Source organism: Xiphophorus hellerii, chromosome 23, assembly GCF_003331165.1.
Source record: "Xiphophorus hellerii strain 12219 chromosome 23, Xiphophorus_hellerii-4.1, whole genome shotgun sequence".
Classification (NCBI taxonomy): domain Eukaryota; kingdom Metazoa; phylum Chordata; class Actinopteri; order Cyprinodontiformes; family Poeciliidae; genus Xiphophorus; species Xiphophorus hellerii.
The window spans coordinates 25,224,420-25,248,817 of record NC_045694.1 but is presented as its reverse complement, the minus strand read 5'-3'; the positions used below and the strand labels follow the sequence as shown (position 1 = coordinate 25,248,817).

General features: G+C 43.2%; 1 protein-coding gene and 2 long non-coding RNA genes across 3 annotated transcripts; 2 read left to right on the top strand and 1 right to left on the bottom strand.

Moving 5' to 3' along the window:
* Window positions 1-830: 830 nt before the first annotated feature.
* On the bottom strand, window positions 831-10,134 carry LOC116713919 (uncharacterized). The gene is made up of 3 exons (XR_004337948.1): window positions 9,847-10,134; window positions 3,743-4,658; window positions 831-1,373 (listed from the first exon to the last, which is right to left on the bottom strand). It is a non-coding gene; the product is annotated as an uncharacterized LOC116713919 (long non-coding RNA).
* LOC116713920 (uncharacterized) lies at window positions 3,743-5,334 on the top strand. Its single transcript, XR_004337949.1, has 2 exons — window positions 3,743-3,867; window positions 3,928-5,334. It is a non-coding gene; the product is annotated as an uncharacterized LOC116713920 (long non-coding RNA).
* A 1,480-nt stretch (window positions 10,135-11,614) lies between the features above and the next one.
* On the top strand, window positions 11,615-14,319 carry LOC116713918 (POU domain, class 3, transcription factor 4). Its single transcript, XM_032554191.1, has one exon. The coding sequence runs from the start codon at window positions 11,926-11,928 to the stop codon at window positions 13,018-13,020; it is 1,095 nt and encodes a 364-aa protein (XP_032410082.1). The 5' UTR covers window positions 11,615-11,925; the 3' UTR covers window positions 13,021-14,319.
* The last annotated feature ends 10,079 nt before the right edge of the window (window positions 14,320-24,398 follow it).

Below are 24,398 nucleotides of genomic sequence, written 5' to 3'. Positions count from 1 at the left end.
TGTTTCAGTTCCACACGTGGTGTATTTAGCTCAGGCCTAATGTTGACTGTAGCAGGCTACCTAGACTCCTCTGTTCAAGGGGGGACAGAAGCCATAGCGATAGCAATTTAGACTAAATTTAACGAATATAGGAAAGACATGCAAGTTCAAAACCAGGTTTACAGATGCCAATAAGCTGCATTTCCCTCCCAATTCTTTTTTTCTTTTGCATAATGACCAGTTGTGTGCACCACCTACTGACTGTAGGATTGACTGATTCACTGATTTGTGAAGTAGAGTAATCGTAACAGCTCTTTTTCTTCATGTTGGCCGCATTTTCTGTACTATTTATTTTTCAGCACTGACCTTACTTGAAGGGAAAACTTAAGGCTTACAAAAACTTTGTATTTTCTGTCCTGGAGGGTATACTAAGAAGCTGGTTCAGTTGTAAAGCAGGTTAAGTTAACCTTGTGCTATAGGTAAAGCACCTAATTTTCTTAACTAAATGATGCCTGCAGGTATATCTATTAGCAGGTTTAATTTTGCCTGCACTTGGTTGTGTACATTATTTTCAGTGTATTTGACAAGTTTACCAAAATATAAAAAATGTCATTCAAACTGCATTTGCTTTGTTTTACTTTTTACTTGTACTTTTCATTACATTACTTGAGTACATCCATTTTTACAGTAATTTCCATACTTAAGTACAAGAAGTTTCAGATACTTTAAGACTTTAACTCAAGTAACATTTCAGTCAGTGACTTCGACTTTTACCAAAGTCATATTTTGGAGAGGTACTTGTACTTTTACTTGACTCTGAGATTTCAGTACTTTATACAACACTGAACATTTGTGCAGATCTCTTGCGATTGGCCCGGATTCTTCCCTCTGCATCCAACAAAGGCCGGGCTGTGTTGCAGGGATCTCGGTCGTCGGAGCACCGCTCGCCGTCCCCAAAAACCAGGAAGCGCTCGAAAAACCAGGAAGCGCTCTGAATCCGATCCAGTGGGTCCGAGAGGCGCTGGTCTTCACGGGGACGCGGCGGTGTGTGAGAGCGCTTCGCTGTTAGCTTCCTTAGCTTGGATGGAGATAGAAAGTGACGGCTGAGCAGCGGCTTCCAGTCGACATGAAAGAGTTCGGAGGCAGACGGCGATGATGGCGGTGTCTTGCTCACTTATGCAATTACATTCAAATTGCTGCCAGAGCTTCTAACCCTGACTGGGGGCCGCGCCGGGGCCCCGGAGGGAAGCAGGCGGAGAGGTGATGATGTGTGCTGGGAGATCACACGCTGCCCACCTGTACCTCCAATGGCAGACGGGTGGATGCTGGGCGGATGCAGGGACTCAGCCATGTATTTCCTGTAGGTGGATGCGGAGACGTTGTAGCACCTGCAGCTACAGCACAAGACAACAGTGACCTTTCATTTTACTAGTAACTTAAGCTACCCTGAATACTTACTAGTCTCCTCTTGGTAGACTGAAATAACTAACCTAAAGTTTGTCAACCACTTTGAAAAGTTTTTCCATCCCTACTACGTCTTTATCTTTGTCCCTCGCCCGTTGTTTTGGTTTAGCTCCCTGTCATCAGATGACAACAAAATCCAAATGAATCTCGTCACTAACGCAGCGCATGTAGCGCATACCCACCTTTTAGCGCCTGTGGATGGATGGGAATGAAAAAGTATTCATTCCCCCATTTTTTATTTTTTTTTTACATTGTGTCAAACTAAACCCATAAACCTTTGTGTATTTATTGGGATTCTATTAGACAAGCCAACATAAAACATAGCTCTTAATTGTGGCATGAATGGTTTTCTTTCTCTTCTTGGAAATGAGAATCTGAAATATGTGGTGTGTAGACGATCTGATCCCCAATCCATGATATCGTCACCTTCCTAAAATAATAGCCTGAGTCATTGTTTTTGCCCAAAAAAACAAAAACAACCAAAAACACTTTTGACAAAAAGTGACTTCAGACATTTATTTTAGGAAGGTGATGATATGAAAATGGAAAGAATACATTCCAGTGCAAGACTACCAAGACATTGTCATCCACCCAAGCAACACTGGAGGAGCTGCAGGGATCCATTGCTCAGGTGAGAGGATATGTTATAATTGACAGCTGTAAGTTGTGCACTACACAACTGTGGCGTTCATGGCAAGAAGAAAGCCATTCTTAAAGGGACAGTATTATGCATGTTCCAGGCACATTGTGCCGTTTTGCAACACAATCCAGTAACTCACCTTCAGTTGTTATAAAAGTGCTGCAAATGTCAAACGTGACTTGAACGAAATTTGACTTTCGCAATTCGCCGCTTTGAAATTGGGCTTCCGTTTCTTTAAGAAGCTCCCGCTCTTCCCGACAGGGCGTCCTCGCAACAACGTTTCTCCGTTATGCCGTTTGCAACAGCTTTTAGGAGCGTCGGAGTGAGAAGGAGAAGTGAACCCAGCAGACTCGCAGTCCCAACAGGCGTTTGCTAATTGCTGCTGCTGCTAGTCTGGAGGGGCCTGAGCGGGGAAAGCGCTTCAGGGAATCCTGAATGATTCAAGGATTTCTCAGACATGCAGGAAATCTTCAAGGCAACACTCCAGGTATGTTTGTGATGATGGAATAGCATTATAACATGATCAAGAAAGAAGATTTTACATAACACAGCCCCTTTAACAGAATGCCAGAAGAAGTCCCGTTAGCAATTTGTAGGAGACAGAAATACAAGTGGAAGACGGTTCTCTGGTTAGACAAGAAAAATATTAACTATTTTAGCCTGCGTGCAGAGATAAGATGGATTATGCAAAACACATGGCAGTTCTAAGAAATTTAGGCTGCGAGAGACTTTAAGACTTGAGCAGAGGTTCACCTTCCAGCAAAACAGCAGCTCTACACATAAACCCAGAGCTAGCAAGGATTGGTTTAGACCAGAGCGTGTTGACAGAATAGAGCGGCCCAATCAAAGCCAAGACCTTAATCTAACTGGAAAGACATTAAAACCTGCTGTTAACAGGTGCTCTCAGGGCAAGGTGAGCTTGGGCTTTTTTAAATTTTTACATTTTTTTAATGTTTTTTTTTTGGCAAAGAAATTTCACTGTGCCAAAGCACATCCCAAAGCTGCAACTGCATCAAAAGGAACATCTACAAAGTATTGACTCAAAGAGCAGCTGAATGCAAATGTGAGACAGACTTTTCATTTTTACTCTTTATGAAAAACGTGCATTATTTCCCCGTGTTAAAATCCCAGTGAAACACAGTGAAGTACGGGGGCTTTTAAAGAGACACATGCCGCATTTTCTAAGTTTGAACCAATGGGATGAAGTCCCTGTGTTAGCAGTCACCACACAATCCAGGCACAAGTATGACAGGATCTGATGCTCCCCGCATACTAATCCCGCAAACCTGCAACACGGACTTATTTTATTTCCCTGCGACGTGTTTGTTTCCATAAACCAGCCTCTCCACCCACACCTCCCCCTCTATCCCCAACTCTTTTTTTTAACGTCTCTCTCATCGGACCCCCCCTTCCCCCCTCCCCCCGGAGACGCTTCTCGCGCGTGACCGGGGTCGGGGAGCGTGCGCGCCGAGACTCAGCCCCGAATTAGAGGCGAAACAAAACGCAACTTATTCCGCTTCAAAGGGACGAGACGGCAGAAAACCCCGAAGGTTTCGCGACGCCGACGTGAGACGGTGTCTCGTCGTGGACTCTTGCTGCTGTATATTGAACATAACGCGGCTTAAGAAGCAGTCTGCTGGTGTAATTCATCATCCTTACCAGGCATTAGGAAGATGCGACGTGATTGGAGGGAGGGAGGAAAAGCAACGCTCTTGCACAGCTCGGTATTCAGCCGAGGACTTTCTAAAGTGTAGAGGGGGGCACCGGGGTCACGAGGTGTGTGTGTGTGTGCCTGAGCATTTTATGAGCGTGTTTTTCTGAGTGCGCGAGTATGCGTGCGTGAGTGTGTGGGTGTGTGTGTGTGTGTGTGTAAGAGAGATGGCAGCATCACCAGTCCTCCAGGGCTCAGCAGGCTAATTAATAATGAATCCCAGAGAGTCTGTGTTTGAAATGCAGATGTGCAACTGCCAGCTCCGCCTGCTCCTTCAGAGGGACCTGTCGGTTCGTGTGTGTGCGTGTGCGTGCGTGTGTGGGTGTGTGGGTGGGTTTGTCTGCTCCACAGGGGGAAAGTATGTCAGCTGGTTGTTTAGCAGTGGCAGAGAACTTGCTCACATCCTGCACGAAACTCGCGGGGCCATTCATTAAACATCGACCACACTTTTGACTTTTGAACGAGATTTCTCCAGGAGGAAAGCCGATTTCATGTGGGAAGTTTTTGCAACAACTTTGGCCTCTTTTTTCTTCTTCTTCTTCATTTGGCTCCGAGGTGCCACCGGAGGCCTCGGCGACGAGCCTCTTCTCAAACTCGGCAGAGGAGGAGGTGTGTGTGTGTGGGAGGGGGGGGGGGGGGGGGGGGGGGGGGGGTGGAGGTGCTGAAGAGCTCACGTCATGTTTCTCTACGTTTCCCCCCCTCCCCCTCTTCAGTGATCTCTGTGCAGGATGCTCTGGGTTTATGTGAGCGGTTTGAAATTTAACAGATGGTAAACTTTTATGTCCTTTTTTTTGTTGTTGTTAAAACCAACATGGCTCCTTTCTGTGACCCTGTAACAGCACCAGCCTCTGCTGCCGGCAGCACCTGTAACACAGTGAAACACACCCACACACACACGCACACACACACCCCCACACACCCACACACACACACACACCAGCAGTGAATATCCCTCGAATCTCAGGCGTTTCAGTTCCTCACAGATTAAAACAACCTCACTTTCCCAACATTTGGTTTTGTTCTCTGAGTGTCAAACCTGGACAGACTCTGCGGAGACCCCAGTAACTTTTCCTCTTACAACATTTAAAACCCCAAAATAATTTGATGCTGGAATTTGCATTACAACTGGAATGCTACGTTGCCTTACATTCAAGCTTTAAGGTGCTTTTCAACTCAATCCCAGACTGTTTTAATAACTAATCTGGCAGCATCACTTGAAAGTAGGATCTTAATTTGACTGAGTGTCTAAACTTTATCTGTGGAGCTGTTTTATTTTTTTATGCTGCTTGATAAAATGGCTGATGTCCCTCAGGTCAAGCTAATAAAAAATCAGCAAGCTTTATGGTGTAAATCATGAGAACTTTTTTATTGTTATTATTGTATTGTAACTTTAGGTAATTTGCCTTTTGGGTTATGAAGAATTTAAAACTTTTGTTTTTAATTGTAATTTTAAAAGTGGACAAAATGTTCAGGCAGACATTTCTCCTCGTTTGGAAGATGTTGGGCAAACATCACATTTATTAAAGATTATTTTCCTGTGGGTTTTAGTTGATGGCTTCTTACTATTTTCATTTCTTTTTATGTTTTATTTTCTATTGTGTATTTTGGCTTTTTTTGCTGTAGTTTATTTCATACTCTTTTAGCTCTGCTTTCTTTGCTTTAAGAGGTTTTATTTCGTTTTTCTTTAGTTTTGCTGTTTTGTTATTTCCTTTTATCTTTAGTGTTCACTTACTTTTTCTATTTTATTCAAATTTTCTGTTTTGCCTTTCATTTTTTTTTGTTTGATTCTTTTAATTGTTTCTTAAACTTTTATCCTTCTGTAAAACCCCCACAGGTTTCATTCACAAACAAGCAAAACTTATGTTTTAAAGTAGGTTGAAAAAAGTACTTTCAGACACTCTCAGACCTAAATCCTGCTATGCTGAAGGAAACGCCCTCTGTATAACTTATATTTCACGTATCTGGCCTTTATTAAGTAATAGCGCTACTCAAGCCTTCCCTCAGAAGTACGTGAAATTTTCTAACGCCATCATTAGATATAACAAAGCAGAAAAATGAAAAATGAAAGGAAACACCTCAAACTACAGAAGAGAAAGTTGTGCACATTCATTTCTTCCTGACTACAAGTGACTGAAACTGGATGTGTGTAAAATCCTACGCACATCCACACAAGCGCCTGACCTCTGCAAAGCCTGCAGAGTGTGGCAGTGCAGGGTAAACAAACGCAGCCCGCTCTCATGCATTACACAGCCGCCGCACAGTCACTCTCGGGTCAGTCCGGCCGTGCTTCCACCCCTCGCAACCTCGGACGGACACACAGACGTGCGCATAAAAAAGGAGCAGATGGGACTTTTGTGCTCGACACGTCGTTCCTCAGCACTTTAAAACGGCGTTTTAGAATCGGGCTAATCACAAAAACAAACAGCTTGTCACAGAGAACGACGTGAGGCCGGGGCTCGTCCATGTCTGGACATGCTGGAGCTGTCCTTTATTAGCGACGTCACGGGTTAATGGGAGTATCGATTTTTCTGTCTGGCAGCCTGCAGAACAACTTAGTTCAGACTGAGAGATGACAAAGGCGCCCTTTTCTTTTCTTTTCTTTTCTTTCTTTCTTTTCTCATTTTCAAAAGACAAAAAACAAAACATCTACGTATTTTTTTTTGGGGGGGAAAGGTTGTTATTTTTCCAGTTTACTCACTGTGGGTCAGGGGGAAAAAAAAGAATAGCAATTATAATACCCTTTGTGTCCAATGCATGTGAATAAATAAATAAATATGTGGCCTTGCTTTGTTGGCAGCATGGGGCAGATTTTAGGCTCCTTGGGGGAAAGTTTCCAGAAAGGTCACGACACTGAAAGTGACAGGTCCCGCCCCGAGGCCCAAGGCGCTCTCAATAGCAGACTAAAGCCTGATTTATCTGGGAGCCGCAGCACCGAGCTGGAAGCTGCAGGGTGGAACATCAAAACCATAAAAAAAAACAACCAAATGAAGCACAAAACGCCCAGTCGAATTCAGATCCGCGCTTCAATTTTTGTAATAAACAACTCATTTTAATCTTCATTCAAAAGGAGAGGGGTGGGGTGATAAAAAAAAAAAAAAAAAAGCTGAACCTCAGTGTGGATTCTCTGAGGAACAAACCCTGGAAGTTTGAGATATTAACACAAACCAACATTCTCATGTTTACATTTTTATATACGCTGCATGTGAGGTTTTCTGAAGGTCTGGGCTCAGTCATTTCAATTTCCTGACAGAATATTAAAGAACTGCAGACAAGAGGCAATTTAACTTGACAAATTCTAAAAAAAAAAAAAAAAAAAATTACTTAATAATTATGGCGAAACAATTAATCTAAAGCTCTAATTAATCTTTATCATGTTAATTGAAGTATTAATTAAAAAGCTGGTAGCATTGAGTCTCACTCTGTAAAAAAACAGAGGTTATTAAATATTAACTATTACAGTTTTTTTATTTTGTTTTACTTTTTATAAAAGAATATCAGTAATAACTATGTTTCAGTCATTTTAGTTACAAATCCCAACTAAAGATGGTGCTTCTATCAGCTGCCACTCTTATCCTCTAGTCTTGTTTTGAGAGTTTTATGTTTATGTTGATTTTATCAAGGATGAATACAGCAATGAAATTGTTTTAAGACTTTAAAAAAAAAAAGAGTTTTAAGTTTCTGTATTGGGGCAAGAATTTAAGTTTGAGTTCAGGTTTAGCTAGCTTAACGGCAGTTATAATGCTAAAGCGAAACTAGCTAAAAAAGAAAAAAAAGAATTCTTACAGTTGTAGTAGCCATTTAAATCATTGTTGATTTAAATCAAGCACATTAGGTTTTAAATGTAATATTCAACGATGGTTGAAATTTGACATTAACCACAGACGCATTTTGATTAGAATTCAAATAAAGACGTTTTGTCAATCAGCTGTTAGCCCATTTCGTTGGTCTCCCGCTGAGAACAGCGAAGCTAATGTGTTCAGTTTAGTAATGAATTCATCAAGTCAGCAGCAGCCGAGAAGCATCATGAGGCTTGTGGTGGAGGAAGTTTCTGCGTGGGACCCAGAATTTAAGTCTGCGCCGAGCTTTAGCTTTAGCTTTAGCCGAGTTAGCGAGAGCGCTAATGCTAATGTCAAGCTAGCTACCAATTTGGACTCCTGAAAAATAAATAAATACATTTGTAAGTTTGTTACTTATTGAGTAACGTTTAATATGGCAGTCACAAGATACTTAATGTTTTTTATTGGTTATTTTTTAAATAGGATTTTAGGAAAACAAACTACAGAAGCCGGAGGATTCAACGTAACTGACGTATGCCCATTAGTCATCTTTATTTGGTTTTACTCAACTGTTATTTTGTTGCGTAAGAGTTGTTGCTTGGTTTTTGTATTATTATTATTATTATTATTTGTTTTGTATTTTTCAATCAACTAAAACTGAAACGGATGAAAATTGCCATTATAGTTTAGGTAAAGAGAATAAGACAGAACTTAATTTTAGTCAAATGAGCTCAATAATGACTTTTATCTTTCACGTGAATGAATCTTGTTAGTAAAGTAGCTGTTTTAAAACTGGTTAGAAATGAATTTAATTTTATTTATAAGTCTTTCCAATGTTAAGCTTAGCTGATCAATACTGATTAGAATCTGGCCAAAGGAAACCGTATCCAAATTGCCCAACGCCTATCGTTGCGCTTACCAGTTAATTCTAGCATATTTGCTGCATTAACAGATCTGATCTCGCCCTTTATTTTTAGACGAACGCCGGTGGTTTTTACTGCTGACTGGTCCCGTTTATTTTTCTCCCCCTCCCCTCCCGCAAATAAACTGCAAAAAAAAAACAAAAAAAACGCCCGAGTCACAAGACAATCGTTTAAAAATTCACCCTCGGCCGCCAGACAAACACAAACAAAACAAAACAAAAAAAAACGTGATAAACAAGCGCGAACGAGCGTCTGCACAAAGGCGAAATTAAAGAAATGATAGCTCATTAGTTTCAGTTGTTCGCCAGTAATGTGCACCTTGTATGGAGAGGAGGCTGCAAGTGTAGCGGGGCTGGCTCGGGTTATCTGTGAATGGGCCCTTTATTGGAGGCGCGGAGCGGGGATTTGCCTTTTATTCGCCTCGCTATGGAAACGCGCTCGGCGGCAGAAAAATGTCGACGCGAATAAAAGGGAGTCGGCACAAGGAGCGTTTCTAGAGAAGCATCTGTTACACTCAGAAACTTAGACTATGGAGAGAGAAACAACCCCCCCCCCCCCTCTCTCTTTCTCTCTCTCTCTCTCAATCCAAGTCCTGCTTTATGCGCCACAGCAAACACATGTAGGCAAATTTATATTTGGGAAATAAAAGACGCAAACATGGGATCCCTTCCCTTCCCTAATTCTTCCGTGTTGAAATGTCTAATTTGAGCGGTTTAGATCAAACGATTTAGTGCGCGTATATTTTAATCCATTTTCAAAACTCAACTCGCTGAGGCGTGACATTTCACATGACATGAAAATGTGGGTCCCTCATTGAGAAACGGCTGCCATCAATTGTGGTGCAAGTTCACAACAAACGCCGCCACTTCTTCTAAATTTTTTCTTTCTTTTTTTTTTTCATCCCATAACGATTCAAACGAAGCAACCCGGCCCACCAAATCTAGGCCAGTGGAACAACATCGCCTTTCACATCAAATATTCAGCCACTTTTAGCCGAAATTCAAAGAGAATGGCTATAAAGAATCCAGGCGCAGCTCCACGCAGGAATTCACCCAGGAACAAAACAAACATATCCATACGATTTTCTTTCTTTCTTTCTTTCTTTCTTTCTTTCTTTCTTTCTTTCTTTCTTTCTTTCTTTCTTTCTTTCTTTCTTTCTTTCTTTCTTTCTTTCTTTCTTTCTTTCTTTCTTTCTTTCTTTCTTTCTTTTCTTTTCTTTTTAATTTCCCACCCATCTACTTGGACAAGTTTACAGGCTGCATTATTCATCCTCCTCTCTCCCTCCGTCACTCCGAGGCCCCGTCCTCCCTCCAGCGGGCCGGCCTGCACTCCCGCCCCGGTCAGCCAGCTCACCTGCTCCGGCCTCTTTTCTGTCCCCCCCCCGCCCCGGTCTCAGCCTCGGTTCTCCGTCAGCGCAGCTTGTGCCTCTCTCTCCGCTCTTCTAATGACTTTCTGGTGGCCGCCGCAGCCTTCTTTTTATTTCTTCTAAATGTATGAAAATGTATGCAAATGTAAATCAAGCTTAAACCTGGGAGCTGGAGCAATATGTTTAATGGAATTTCAAACCAATAAGGGGGACGGTGACGCAGCCGCCCGCTAATGGCAAATGCAATCACGCAGCTGTATTATCTGGAAGATATGCAAAAGTGATGCATAATAACTGCGAGGGACTCAGCTTAAGTGACTATACAACTTGCTGAATTCTTTACGCGGCGATCGCTGAATACATCTACGGAAATGTCTTCTATCGTTTATCGTGATATATATATATTTTTTTGATTTTTCGTTGTTACTATAAATTCCGATTCTGTTTTTTTTTTTTTTTTTTTTCTTAAACTCACCCTGCAGTTTTGTCAAGATTGTCTTCAATGAGAGCACCAACAAATATCAACACAATTTGAAGATTCAATGCGGCTACTGGCCGGAGCTTAGTGATATAAGTCGCTTCTTCGTGTGACTGGTGTCCCACGGAATTGCTTCACAAATGGATGTTTTTCAGGAACAGTGTTTATGCTCGTGGGGCTTTGATTGCCACGTGGAACCGCCTTTCACCGTAATTACAGCTGCGAGTCTTCTGGGGGTTCACCGGCTTTTAGAGGCCGACATTAATGCCCATGTCTCCTCTGCAACGCGGCCATCATGTCGGATGAAAAGTGTCTGTAAACATACATTTTTGAAATATTGCCAAGGATTCTTAAATTGGAATCTCGACCAGGATTCGACTGGTCCCTTCTAACGGATTCTTTTTTTTTTTTCTTATTAATCCAAACTGGCAGCTTTGGCTGTGTAGGTTTTAAAACTTTTGTGCTGCTGGAAGGTGGATGTTAGCCACAGTGTCGAGTCTGCACAGACGATTTTGTGCTTCACCATCTGTTTCCTCTTCACCTCTCACTGTCCTTAAGGAAGAACAGCCTCCCCACAGCATGATGCCGCTTCCACCATGTTTTACAGTCTGGACGTATCGATCAGGATGACTCTTCTGATGGATTCTGTGGATCTCTGAAGTTTCTCCAGAGTTTTATCATTGACTGCCTTTTTGACCAATACTTATTTGTTGATGAGCAATGGTGCCCTGCTTTTTCCTTTCGCTCTTTAAAATAAGGGTCAGGTTTTTAACCCGATTCTCCTTTTGCCTTCATCGTCACATTGTGAACAAATTAGGTGACTTTTATTCAGGGGTGTTAGAGAAAAAGGGGCTGTTATAAAACAAAAAACTACACACCACACTTTGTTTTTATTTGCAAAGACGAGCAGAAAGGATTTAATATTCTTGAGAAATTAAATCTCAACAATATTGAGATCTAATTTCTCAATATTAAATTGAGTTATATTTTATGCAATGTGCTTCTGCAGTTTTTCCTCTCGCCAAAGTGACCAAGGTTTTCAAATGACCTATGCGTAAAAGAATGCGTAAAGACGCGACTTTCCACCCAACACCTGATCATTCCTTTCCCTTGTTCAGTTAATAATTACCAGTGCGAACTGCTCTTAGTTTGATTGTATGTCTCTAATTTAAGTGCTGGCACGTCTAAGAAATGCCGTTGCGCTTTAATCCCTTTCTTCGCACGCGCTCAAGGGTGACGGGAGCAGCAATAAAGGCGCGCGTAAATCAGTTGGAAACTTTAATTAATAAACAGGAACCGCGCTCCACGCTCCCATCACTCCGCAGCCAGACCCAGTCGACCGGTGCTGTGCGACACCACTTCCGGTCCGGCTGCCTCCGCGGTAACCCGAGCTCCTCTTCCAGAAGGCGGAGGCTCGGCAGAGTCTCGCGGCACGTCATTGGCGGAGACGCGTCGGCCGTCGGCGCGTGAGTGGCGGCGGAAGCTGTCAGTCAGTGCCAGGCTGCAGACGGGGCTCCGGAGAGAGGGAGATGTCAGAGGCTGAACCGCTGCCTCCATTCAGTAGCATTAGTGGGGTTCAGCAGCCAGCATGGCCACAGCTGCCTCCAGCCCCTACACCCTGCTCAGCCCCAGCTCCATGATCCACGCGGACAGCCAGGCCATGCAGCCCGCGAGCCCCTACAGAGGCCACCAGAAGCTGATCCAGAGCGACTACCTGCAGAGCGTCCAGAGCAACGGGCACCCCCTCGGGCACCAATGGGCGAGCAGCCTGTCGGAGGGCAGCCCCTGGTCCTCCATGGAGCAGCAGGACGTGAAGCCCGGCAGAGAGGACCTGCAGCTCGGCATCATCCATCACCGCTCCCCGCACGTCGCGCATCACTCCCCGCACCACAACAACCACGGGAGCCACCCGGGAGTCTGGGGCACCCCGGTGTCCCACAACTCCTCCATCACCAGCGGGCAGCAGATCAACATCTACTCCCAGACGGGCTTCACCGTCAACGGCATGCTGGACCACGGCGGCCTCACGCCGCCGGCCAACACGCAGGGCCAAGGCATACACCCGGGCCTCAGGGACACGCTCAGCCCCGAGCACAGCGACCTCGGCGGGCACCACTGCCACGACCACTCGGACGAGGAGACGCCGACCTCGGACGAGCTGGAGCTCTTTGCCAAGCAGTTCAAGCAGAGGAGAATCAAGCTGGGCTTCACGCAGGCGGACGTGGGTCTGGCCCTGGGCACGCTCTACGGCAACGTGTTTTCCCAGACCACCATCTGCAGGTTCGAGGCCCTGCAGCTGAGCTTTAAGAACATGTGCAAACTAAAGCCACTGCTGAATAAGTGGCTGGAGGAGGCGGACTCGTCCACGGGCAGTTCCAGCAGCATAGACAAGATCGCAGCTCAGGGGAGGAAGCGGAAGAAGAGGACGTCCATCGAGGTGAGCGTGAAGGGGGTCCTGGAGACGCACTTCCTCAAGTGTCCCAAGCCGGCCGCGCAGGAGATCACGTCGCTCGCGGACTCGCTGCAGCTGGAGAAGGAGGTGGTGCGCGTGTGGTTCTGCAACCGGAGGCAAAAGGAGAAGCGGATGACGCCGCCCGGGGAGCCGCCGCCGCCGCCGCCGCACGAGGGACCCTATTCGCACAGCGGGAGCGCGGGGGACACGTCCTCGTGCCACGATCTCTGACCGCGCGAGGAGGAGGAGGACCCGCCCGGTTACGGACTCTGGAGCGAAGGGACGCGAGCGCGCTACAGGATGGTGGACCGGCTTCCGGCTGCCAGCCTCCGCCGCCTGTCCCGGTACAGACTCCCGCCGCTGCCGCCAGCACTGAATCCCAATCGGAAGAACAGAGAAACCCGCTCGGCCTTCGTCCTTTTTTCTAACTGTCACGAGGGCATTATTACATCACATTTCAGATCCTTTTTGGAGCTTCGCTTTGTTTCTTTTTTTCTTCTCCATCACGGATATAAATACAAAATGTGCCTAATTATATACCTGCCAGCGCCTTTGGTTTGTGTCACCATTTCCCATCAGCTCTATAATAATTGCTAACATGGGAACTGATGTCTTATTTTTGACTTGTCCCCCCCACCCCCCTCCTCCTCCACACACACACACACACACACACACACACACGCGCACACACGCGCACACACATGCTGTTTCATTTGGATGATCAGTGGCGTCAAACTAAAAAACAAAAAAATATATATAATTTTTCAGTTAACGGATTTTTTTGCTCTTTTTTCTGTTTTACAGCAAACCTGTAATTATGTTTTTTTTTTTTCCATATGCAAACATTACATCAGATGTAATGATTCTGCAACACAAAAGCACTTGGAGGGTCATTCTTTTCTTAATTTTCGCCTCTCCCTCACATTCTCAACTATTTTTGAATTCGTTGTTTTGTCTTGTTTTGTTTTATTCTTTATTCTGACCATAGAAACTGTGTGTGGACTCTGAAGACAAACAGAGCCGGGGGATAATTCAGAAACATGGGTGTGGGGTTTGTTTGGGGAGGGGGCTTAACGACGCTGTACACCTGCCTATCATTTTACTGTACGACCAGAAACCCCCCCCCCCCCAAATTTTTTATAATCTCCAATACTCCTGTTATACTCGGTTCAGTATTTTTCTCCGACATTGTACAGTTTTATATATATATAAATATATATATATATCTACACTTTTTGAGTCATTAATTTAAGCAAATTATTGTTAGTTTATTCATGCACTTAATTAGCAATGTTTTTTGAAAGAAATAATTTAAAAAAAAAAAAAAGCAAAGAAAGAAGAAGAGGAAGAAGAAGAAAAACAAACAGAAAATCACCCAGCCTATTTTCAGTAAGAGGAAACAGTTTGGGCGCTTTTATTCCAAAATTTCGATGACATCTCGAGTAATTATTTATTTTCAGTATAAAGCTTGTATTATGTTTTGAAATAAACAATGTATGTTGTAATAAACAATTTCCTGGTACAATTGTTTACTGTCTAAAGGAAAATTGGATGTCTAAGGAATTAATTATTATTATTATTATTATTATTATTATTATTATTATTATTAAAGGCTGCGTCGCAGCTCATGCCCCCATTGCTCCCCAGGAGGAGTTTAAAAATAATAACTGATCATCTTAATTCTCATCATGTAATAATCATGAGGCCATATTTATATTTACGGGCAACAATCAGAAGAAAAGAGTCGCTTTACTCACAGAACGCTTTCAACTTTTGTTATTGTTGTATTCATATTATTTCAAGGATAAAAATCAAAGTGGCTTTTTTTCTATTTTCAAACCATGGAGTTCAGCATTTATGCCGAATTTAAAACCTGTTGGAAAAATGTGTTACTATTATTATTATTAATTATTATTATTGCTAGTAGGAGCAGTAGCTTGTTTTGTATTTATAGTATGCAATCAGTACAGGAGTAAATTTGCGAAAATAAATATTTTTTTTAATATTTAGAACGTCAAAAATGTTGGTAAAAAATATTATTATTATTATTATTATTATTATTGCTGCTGCTGTTTGATTATGGGGAAAAAAATTCTATTTTTAAAAGACATTTGATCAAATATAATATAATTAAATACATATAGAGAAAATAGAAAATAATAATAATAAAAGCAATTAAGCAAAAATACGCCACAAAAATAAAAATAAAAAATTCAAGTGAAACAAATCAACTTGTTCCCAAATGATGTGGTCATTGTGATCTAATCCGGATCAATCCAGCCCACATGTCCCTACACACACACATACGCACACACACACCCTCTAAGCCTCCTGCGTGTTAAAAGGTAAAGCCTTCACGTGACGAACAGCTGTAACATTTCGCGTGGGACCTCGGTCTGTCACAGCCAAATCTCACGCGCTCCTCTCTTACAGCTGAAACCTTATTGTCCGGCCCTCTGCCCTGCTCCAGCGGACATGCGTGATTTATCGCCGGGGCTGCTGGGCCTGACAGCAAAAGACACAATGACACACACACCCACACACACACACACACACACACACACCCACACACACACACACACACACACACACACACACACACACCCCCACACACACACACACAATCAGAAGCAGATGAATCTCATTTCAAAGACTACAGCTGTGTATATAATTGGCCGTGCAAGGGCGAAACAGACAAGACAAAAAAAAAAAAAAAACCCAAAACAAACAAAGCAAAAATCTCCATAAATAGATAAATAAACAAAGATGCCGGGACTAAAAATAATTCAGGGATGGCGTTGGGAAGAAGAAGTCGAGCCCAGTGGATGCGGGACTGTTTAAATCATTCAAAAATAGATCCGGAGGGGAGGAGAGGAAGAGGAGAGGAGGAGGGGGTGAAGGAAGGAGAGAAAGAGGAAAGGAGAGGAGGAAAGGCGGAAGGGTGCTAGGCCTTGCCTTGAAATGGAGAGCCTGACTGGAATACTAATGCGTTTGAATTTATGCATCTCCTCAGTCTGCAGCCCTGAGAGGAGAGGGGGTGGGGGGCAGAGAGAGAGAGAGAGAGAGAGAGAGAGAGAGAGAGAGAGGGAGGGTAAGGGTGGAGGTGAAAGAGGGCGGTTATGTAGAAGAAGAGAAAAGTAAAAGCATGGCTGATTGATTCCATCCATCTGTTTTAGTTTGAAATAATCCCGGATTTCTCGGGGTGTGGACGGAGGAGGAGGCGAACCCGAAACAACATGACCCTGGAGGAGGGAGAGGAGGCAGAACCGAGGAAACGAGCAACACCGAGCCAAGGTTCCGGGGGGGCGGGGTGGACCGCAGCGTCCCTTCAGCCTCTTCCAGAAAGAGAAATAAAAAAAACAATCGAAACATTTTTTTTTTTTAAAGTAACCAGCCCGCTCTGTGTGAATTATTCACCAGTTGGGTTGAGAAAAAAAAAAAAGATCGACTTGAGAGAACCGTGAGGAAAACAAGGAAACAGGTGAAAGGTGAAAGCACTTCAGAGGCGTCCAACGATAACCTTCAGCTAATTTTCTGTTTTCTTTTTCTTTTTTTGTCAAAATGCTTCAAGTTGTGTGACTCGGCGCTGCTCTCCAGCAGATAATTGAGCCCGAATCAGATGTTAAGTGACTGATGATCAGACAAGGACAGGAGCAGCAGAGAGCCGGAGCTGGTTACGGTGATTACATCTGATTTACGCGCTGCTGCTGCTGCGTGTGTTTATATTTATACACCTGTTCACAAATGTCCTTTATTCCCCGAAAACATCTGACCTGCAGCTTCTTCTTCTTCTTTTTTTTTTTTTAATAGATGTAACAGGATCCTAAGGATGGCCAACGGGACACACGGCGAACTGGGATGTTTACAGTAAAACTGGCAAAGTAGGGGGTCAGAGAAAGGACAAAACAGCGTCCCGTCTCTATTTAATTACACGGGAGAGAAGCGCGGAGCTGGAGTCTGTTTGCTGACAGAGCAGCAGCTCCAAAAAGGAAAAAAAAAAAAAAAAAAACTAACTGGGAGAGACAGCTGGGAGGTTGTTAGAGAAAAGTGTCTGTGATCAACCAGTCATAAATGGGTTTTCGTACATGCGCTCTCTCAAAACCAAAGGATCTGCTTTAGCTTAGTTCTCTTCTATATTAGTGTGAAACATTACTTATGTACAAAGGAGTAACAAAGCAAAACGACAAAACTATACAGAATTAAATGTAACGCACTGATTACCAAAAGGCACAAAAAAGCAAAAAATAAATTCAAACTTGTTTATTTCTATTTGTCGCTTCTACGCATAACAGCCGGCTAGAGGGATAAGTGGGCTGCTTAGGGTCTCCAGCCCACCAGGGGGCTCCCAAGAGCTTTTAACGCCTCATAGACATAAAAAAATAAAAATAGAAACTTTATATTAGTTGTGAGGTTTTTCCACTGGCGTACTTTGCGTATTTTATAGTCAGTACTGATCGTTGACATCATTCATTTCCCACAATCCAAATGGACGTGTTTCTTCTCCGTCGGGGCAGCCGCCGCCCACCTGTCGGTGCAGGACAGAGAGTAGCAGTCAGGCTGAGTCCACGCTGCTGGTCTACCAGCTTTCAGCCGCGTTGGGTCGGTGTTGCATACGAAGCATTTCGGTGTGAGCTCGCTTTTCCTGCCGAGCGTTTTACTGTGCGACACCACGTTCTTATACCTGGACCTAAAACTTCCACTTGCTGTAGTGTTCACTAGAGATGTGCTATATGCTGCATATTTTGGTATTGATCCGATGCCAAGTAAATATAGGAACCGTATCGCCAATACCGATACCGATACTTTTTACATAAGTTTGATATCTTATAAAACTTCTGATCTTTAAGTTTTTTTCAGTTGTTTTTTTCTTTCTTTCTTTTGAATTACTTTTTGTTCTAATCTTGGGCATAATTTAGGCTAAATACTTTAAAGAAGTATTATCATGACTTTGTACATTTTTACCTAATAAAGTCCAAACAAATATAATTGGAGGCAAATCAAATGGAAACCTTTACGGAGGTAGAATTGAGAGACCAAAATACAAACATAAACTAAAATTTCAAGAAGGAATCTGAAACTAAATATCGATTTTACGACGTAAATATCGATACTGATACTGACCTGCTGTTGATGTTATCGATATTTCAAGAGAAGTTGTACAAAGTTAAAAAAAACCAACAAAAAAAACCTTCATTACTTGATTTTCTTAACCGTTGACATGGTTAAAAGTTAAGCAAATTCTGCCATCTTGAAACTAATAAGTTGTATTTTTTTTTTTTGCCATAAGCAGGGGGACAAATTTGGAAGAAAGTTCCTAGAAAAATCTAAAGTTTTACAGCACTTTAAAAATTTTTTTTTTACAAAGCTTTCCAATACGCTGAGCTGCTTTTTTAAAATTCTTGTACAAAGACCATTTTATGCGCCGGAGAATAAATCTTACATCACGTGTTGGGAAAACAACCCGTCTGGAGGAGCTCAGCTGTTGCACATCAAACGGCATCGGCTCGCCAAGCTCCGCTCCAGAAACCAGAGCTCTTCCAATGAGGCGAAACCGGTGAAGAAATCCCTGTTTTCCCTCAATTCAACCGGAGTGAAAACATGACGCCCTCAAATTAATTGGGAGTGATGGATTCATTTCAAAATACATATTTAAACAGAGCGAATGCAACAGTTTCGGTGGAGCCTTTCACACTGGCTGCGACGCGTGATGAGTTCACTTATTCAGCACGTTTTCAAACCGCCTGTGCTCTTTACTTTACTTCTTCTTCTTCTTCTTTTTAATCATGCAGTCTGGAATCAGCTTCATGGTGAATAACACCAAACTTGGTAACTGACCTGAGGGCAGAGGAGCTGGGTTTTTTTTTTTTTTGCATTTATAATGCATCAGCAGAGACTTGGCTCTGAATCAAGTGGAGCTGAAAAGACAGGAGGAAAGGAAGCAGCGTGAATGAGGAGGGGAGAGAGAGAGAGAGAGAGAAAGCTGCGCAACAGGATTAATGGTGAAGCCGAAAATCAATCTCATGTCCTCGGTTGGCATCTTTTGACGGGGGCAGGGCAGCTGTAAGGTCAGAGAAATTCAGAGGAGAGCAGAAAGAAATCAAACCGACACAGAGGAATAAAATCGGCAGAAATCGGTTTCTGTAAGTCTTCACGTCCTGCGTGGAGTTTCTCTCAGTCTGCAGCTCTAGAGCGCTCTAAAAAAGTATTCACACCCTTGAGTTTGTTTCAAATTTTATCTCCTCACCAACCGCCCTGCACCTTATTGGGATCATATGTGGGATAAAAAATGAAAGTAATGCATAAATGTGAAGAGGAAGGCTAGAGATGTACTTTATTTTTATTTTTTGTTTACAAGCCTCTAAAAACGTGTGTTTTCGCCCGTTCTTCTTTCCAGATTGAATGGAGAGCGTCTGTGAACCTCCATTTTTTTAAATTTTTTGTTCCAAATTCCCAATTTGATCAGGACTTGGACTAGGACATTGCGGGGTTTTCCTACAGGATAAACATGAGTCATCTTCTCGTCAACTCCGGCCAGCTTTCCTGTCCCCAGAGCATGACGCTGCCACCGCCTTGTTTCAACATATGGATGGTGTGATAGTTTTACCTTCGCCAGGCTCAAAGTCTATTTTAATTATTTGCGCCTTTTAACTTATTCTAATTTTGTTTGAAAAATAAAAAAAAGAAATAAATGGTTAAATGAAATGTCTGCAGAATGTTCCAATTTTTTTTTAGCCGATTAATCGGCAAAACAATTGATTACTAAAATAATTGTTAGTTGCAGCCCCTGATTGAACTGCCTCAACTTCCCCACAGCTTTCCCTCGAAGCAAACGTTTTCAGGATTCCTGTTTGTGAAATCGACCTTCCACTTCACAATTATGCACGATTTTGATTTGATCTGTCCCAAGAAAACACACTCAAGTTTCTGGTTGTAACGTAAAAACAGACTAACGGTGCGTTCACACCAAACGCGTTTGGAGCGTCTGGTTTACATTCAAAGTCCGATGTGGAGCATCGGACGCATTGGACACGCTCCGCGCGTAAAAACCGCTTCAAATCTCACGGCGCCAGACGCGAGAAACGCGCCGCAACGACCCTCGACTGCCTTCACATAGACTTTGAATGTAATGGTTTACAAAACCGGCTTGGTGTGAACGCACTATTAAAGGAGTGGTATTATATAATTTCAAGACACATTATAGCACAGTTAAGCATGCTACTTTCAGTTGTTATGAAAATGTTGGATTGATCTAACATGACTTAAATTTGACATCGGATTTTAGCCCCTTGAAATTGGGCCTCTGTCTTTTTAAGAAGCTCCTCTGTCCTACCCTCCGCCTTCAGCACCAGAACAATAGTCCTCTGCTAAGCCTTTTATTTCTTCTTAGGAGCTCAGCAGTTCCGCCAGGTGTTTGCTAATTGCTGCTGCCGCTAGTCTGGAGGATAAGGTTTGTGTAAAGGGCTGCTGGTTTCACCAAGGTGCTGTTTGGTGAAACCAGGCGTGTTTTTTTGCACACCAGAATTCCTGGAATGGACGACGAAAGGGTTTCTCAACACTCCCGGTGTGTTTCTGATGAGGGAATAGAAATATAACACGATGTAAAGCTCGATAAAGTTTACATGACACTGCCCCTTTAAGGGCTATGAACGCTTTTGCGAGACTCCGCATTTCTTACACTTTCCAGTGACGCATAAAACTCGCAAACGTGTCAGAAGAACAAGTGTCTCTTTGGTCTCATCTCTTCTCTCTGTTGTGGCCGTGGCAATCAGTGTGACTGTTAAAGCCACGCGCCGCCGCTGTCGTGCGCGCGCATCGTGATTGCTCCATTAAGGCACGCGAAGTGACAACTACAGTTTGTTCTTCTGAGGCTGCGCGTCTCCGCTCTGATGTTAGGTGGATACACACGGCTGCGCGCCCGCAAATTAAGAGGTCGTACATCTAAACTGGCGTGTTTAGAGGAGATCTGTGGCGCCCAGACTGCCAGCACGTCTGTTAACCCCCAACACACACACACACACACCCACCCAAACACACACACACACACACACACGCACACACACGCACACACACACACACGCACCCACCCCAACACACACACACACACACACACGCACACACACCCACACACACACACCCACACACACACACACACGAAGAAGAGGGAGACGGGTTTGTTTGTGGCTCAGAGTGAGTAAATCACTGTGTCTGATATCTTCATTTGAAACAGAGGGCTGATCACTGCTCGTCCTGCTTGTTCCACATTAACTCATTATCACACGAGCTCACTCCATTAATTCCCTCGCTTTTATTAGCAACACACACACACACACACACACACAGCCACACACACACACACCCTCCGCGTGCTCGGACGAAGCCCGACTCTGTAACAAAGTGTCGCACTCATATTTGCAAAGGGTTCATGGTTGCTCATCACTCAGAGTTCCCACACACACACACACCCACACACACACACCTCGCTCAGGTGTGAATCTATTTATCCTCATTAACAAGCCTCTCCCCAAAGTCAGCCAATTAACACGCGTCTCCTAATGAAGCCATTAGCTGTCAGATGATGTAGAGGCAGCGCTTGTCATCGGTCCACTCTGTGTGAAGGCGTGTGTGCACGTGCGTTTGGCGTGCGTGTGTGTGTGTGTGTGTGTGTGTGTTTTTTTGCTTGCCAGGCAGACTTATTAGGCGAGTGCTTGATTAGCACCAGGAGGCCAAAACAAAGAGCAGTGTGTCAAAGCAATTAGCCCCACTGTTTACCTCTCAGCTCCTGGGCTGACTGCGAAATGCATCTCATCCAGGAGAAAGAAGAAGAAAAGAAGGGGGGGGGCAGAACAACAGCTGCTCTCCAGGCCGGAGTGTGTGTCGGTGTGTTTGCGCACTGATGGGAACGGTCCGTCAATCCATCTGCTCTCCTTGCCCAACCACATCCTCGTCCTCTGCTGTCTGGATGTGACAGCTCTGATACACACACACACACACCGGTGCTTTGGGGAGCCATTGTTTAGAGGAGGCGCAGATTCTCATGGGGGGTCGCACAGAGCGGGGTGTGGGTGTGTGTGTGTGTGTGTAATGGGATGGGGGGGGGGACACTGGTCAGACAAAATGGAAGCAGGCGAGACTGATCATTTACATAAGGGTAAAGAAGAGGCCCGGGACATGCTGCGTTCAGCTGGGACTCACCATGAACTGGGCGGTACCACCACCTGGTGGTGGCTGGGGTTACTGCAGGTTACATCTGCAACAGGAGGAGGAAACTAAAGGCAGGAAAGAACAGAAACAGAAAGAGAGGGTGTGGAATGGCCTCAAGTTAAAATTATATGTATATATAATTTTTTTAGGCAATATTTTTGGAGCATGAGGGCCACTGTAAGAAAATATAAAAAAAAGTGTGAGAAAGTCGCAGTCTTGTGAGAATAAAGTCATAATACTTCATAGACTTTATTCTGGTAACATTACAACTTCAGTCTTGTATTATTACGACTTTATTACCATACAAGTTTATTCTCATAATATTACAACTTTATTCTTGTAATACTATGAATTTATTCTTGTAATTTTATTACATTTTTTAAATTAGTAATACTCTGTCATAACTTGAAACAGACTTAGTAGTGTGAGATTCATCACAGGCCACACAGTACACTGCAACAACAACAAAAAATAAAAATAAAGATTGCAAAAGGGCATTTTTTGTCCTTAGGACAAGCAGCCAGGTGCTCTAGCGCCACCTACTGTTTATCTGTGTACACCTTGGTGTTCACACTTCTTTTTTTCTTCACCCAAAGTTTAAAAAAAAAGAATAAACTTGGAAGCAAATTGTGATAAAACCTAAACACGCTTGTATTTGACAGATCTAAATGCGAAAATGATTTCTTGAAGAGCTCCAGCTGAAGTAAACCAATAGAGAGCAACAAGCAGGTGAAGCGTCCAGCAGCCAAACCTTTTCCCCGGGAAGAAGCAGCTAAATGGAAACTTTTATTTAATTGGAAATCATAAAAACTGCCCAGAAATGATTTCCTCTTCCTTCACTAGAATAAACGTCAGAGACCTGTGAGTATTTTCCTCGACTGGAAGACATTTTATTTCCCCAGGACTTTGGCATTATTGATACTGCTGTAGTTGTCCATGTAAAATATTTGCGAAGCTCGCAAAATGCAAAGTTTATACAAAAAAAAGCTAAAATCAATATCTATGTTTTTAATGACATCAACAGAACTTTATTTGACCGTTCTACACGGGCAGCGTTTAAGTGTCGGGTTTCTTGAGGTAAGTGTACCTCAACTTGGGAAATGTGTAAAAATCTGAGCCATTGCGGCTGCTTTCCGGTTCCTACAAGTCGGACCAAAGATTCTCAGATAAACTGAATTTTCACCTTCTCATTTCAGAGCATTTGGCCCGCTCTAACTTTTACATAATAGCAAAAAGTGCAGATTAAGTAATTAATCTTTTCTTCCAGCCCAGACTCTGAAACCTTGATTTTCAGATAAAACACTGAGGTTGCTTTTATCTGTAAAAAGGACTTTAGTCCACAGTTCAACAGGGCAGCACTTTTTCTCCTTACCCAAAGTGAGACGCTTCTGGCGTCTGTTTCAGAAACATCTCGTCGCCAGAAAAGTGTCTTTCCTGAGGATGTCTGCGGCAGACGGACATCAGTCAAGTCAGCATATGAATATATACTGTAGGTCATAATGTAACATTTAATCGCTCTTAATATTCAAAATTGTGGCATAAACTAAATTTTGGATATTCCTTAGATCAAAGCCAGCAAAATATGATTGGAATCACATCATTTAAAGGGGAAGTAGTATAAAAAAATAAACTTTATACGCTGTACATCATGTCATAAAGCCATTCTTTCATCGAAAAGATAACACACCTGGAGTGTCGCTTTGATTCTTTCATGTATGTTTAGAGGGATCCTTGAATCTCCCGTGGCAACCATTCAGGGGTTCCTAAACCCTTGGTCTCATCGAGTGATGTTTTTGTGATGTTTCCATGGTGAGCTCAAAGCGCCCCGCCCTCACCCGGCTCCTTCAGACTAGCCAGCAGCAACTAGCAAACACCTGGTGGAACTGCGTATCTGCGGCGCTTGTGAACAGATGTAAACGGCAAAATGAGAAGCGTGTTGCGATGACTTTCTGAAGGCGGAGCTTCAGAAAGAGCAGGAGCTTCTTAAAGAGGCAGAGGCCCAATTTAAAGGCGTTAAATTAGGAGGTGAAATCTAATTTATGTTAAGTTTAATGTGATTTTTAATAATCCAATAGTTACTTGATTTGATATAATTTGATTTGATTTGATATAAAATGGCACCACGTACCTAGAAAGACATAATACCTCCCATTTAATAAATCTTAGTTTCACTTTTTAAACTAACGTACTGATATAACCCAACATATTTCCACGACATTCAAACTATACCTATACATTAGTGGCTAATTTTGTACATTTAGTTTTTGTTATAATTGTCTACAGGTAAATGTGTCACAAAATCTCCAGATTTAATGTCGACACCGACGGAGGATCTCCTCGAACCAGAACCGTCGCCGTGTCGACCGTCCGCCACCCCAGCAGACTCAGAGTCAGTGAACGACAGCCGA

Bases quoted from the DNA above. Each gene is read 5' to 3' on its own strand.
- LOC116713918 (XM_032554191.1), top strand. From the start codon at position 11,926: ATGGCCACAGCTGCCTCCAGCCCCTACACCCTGCTCAGCCCCAGCTCC.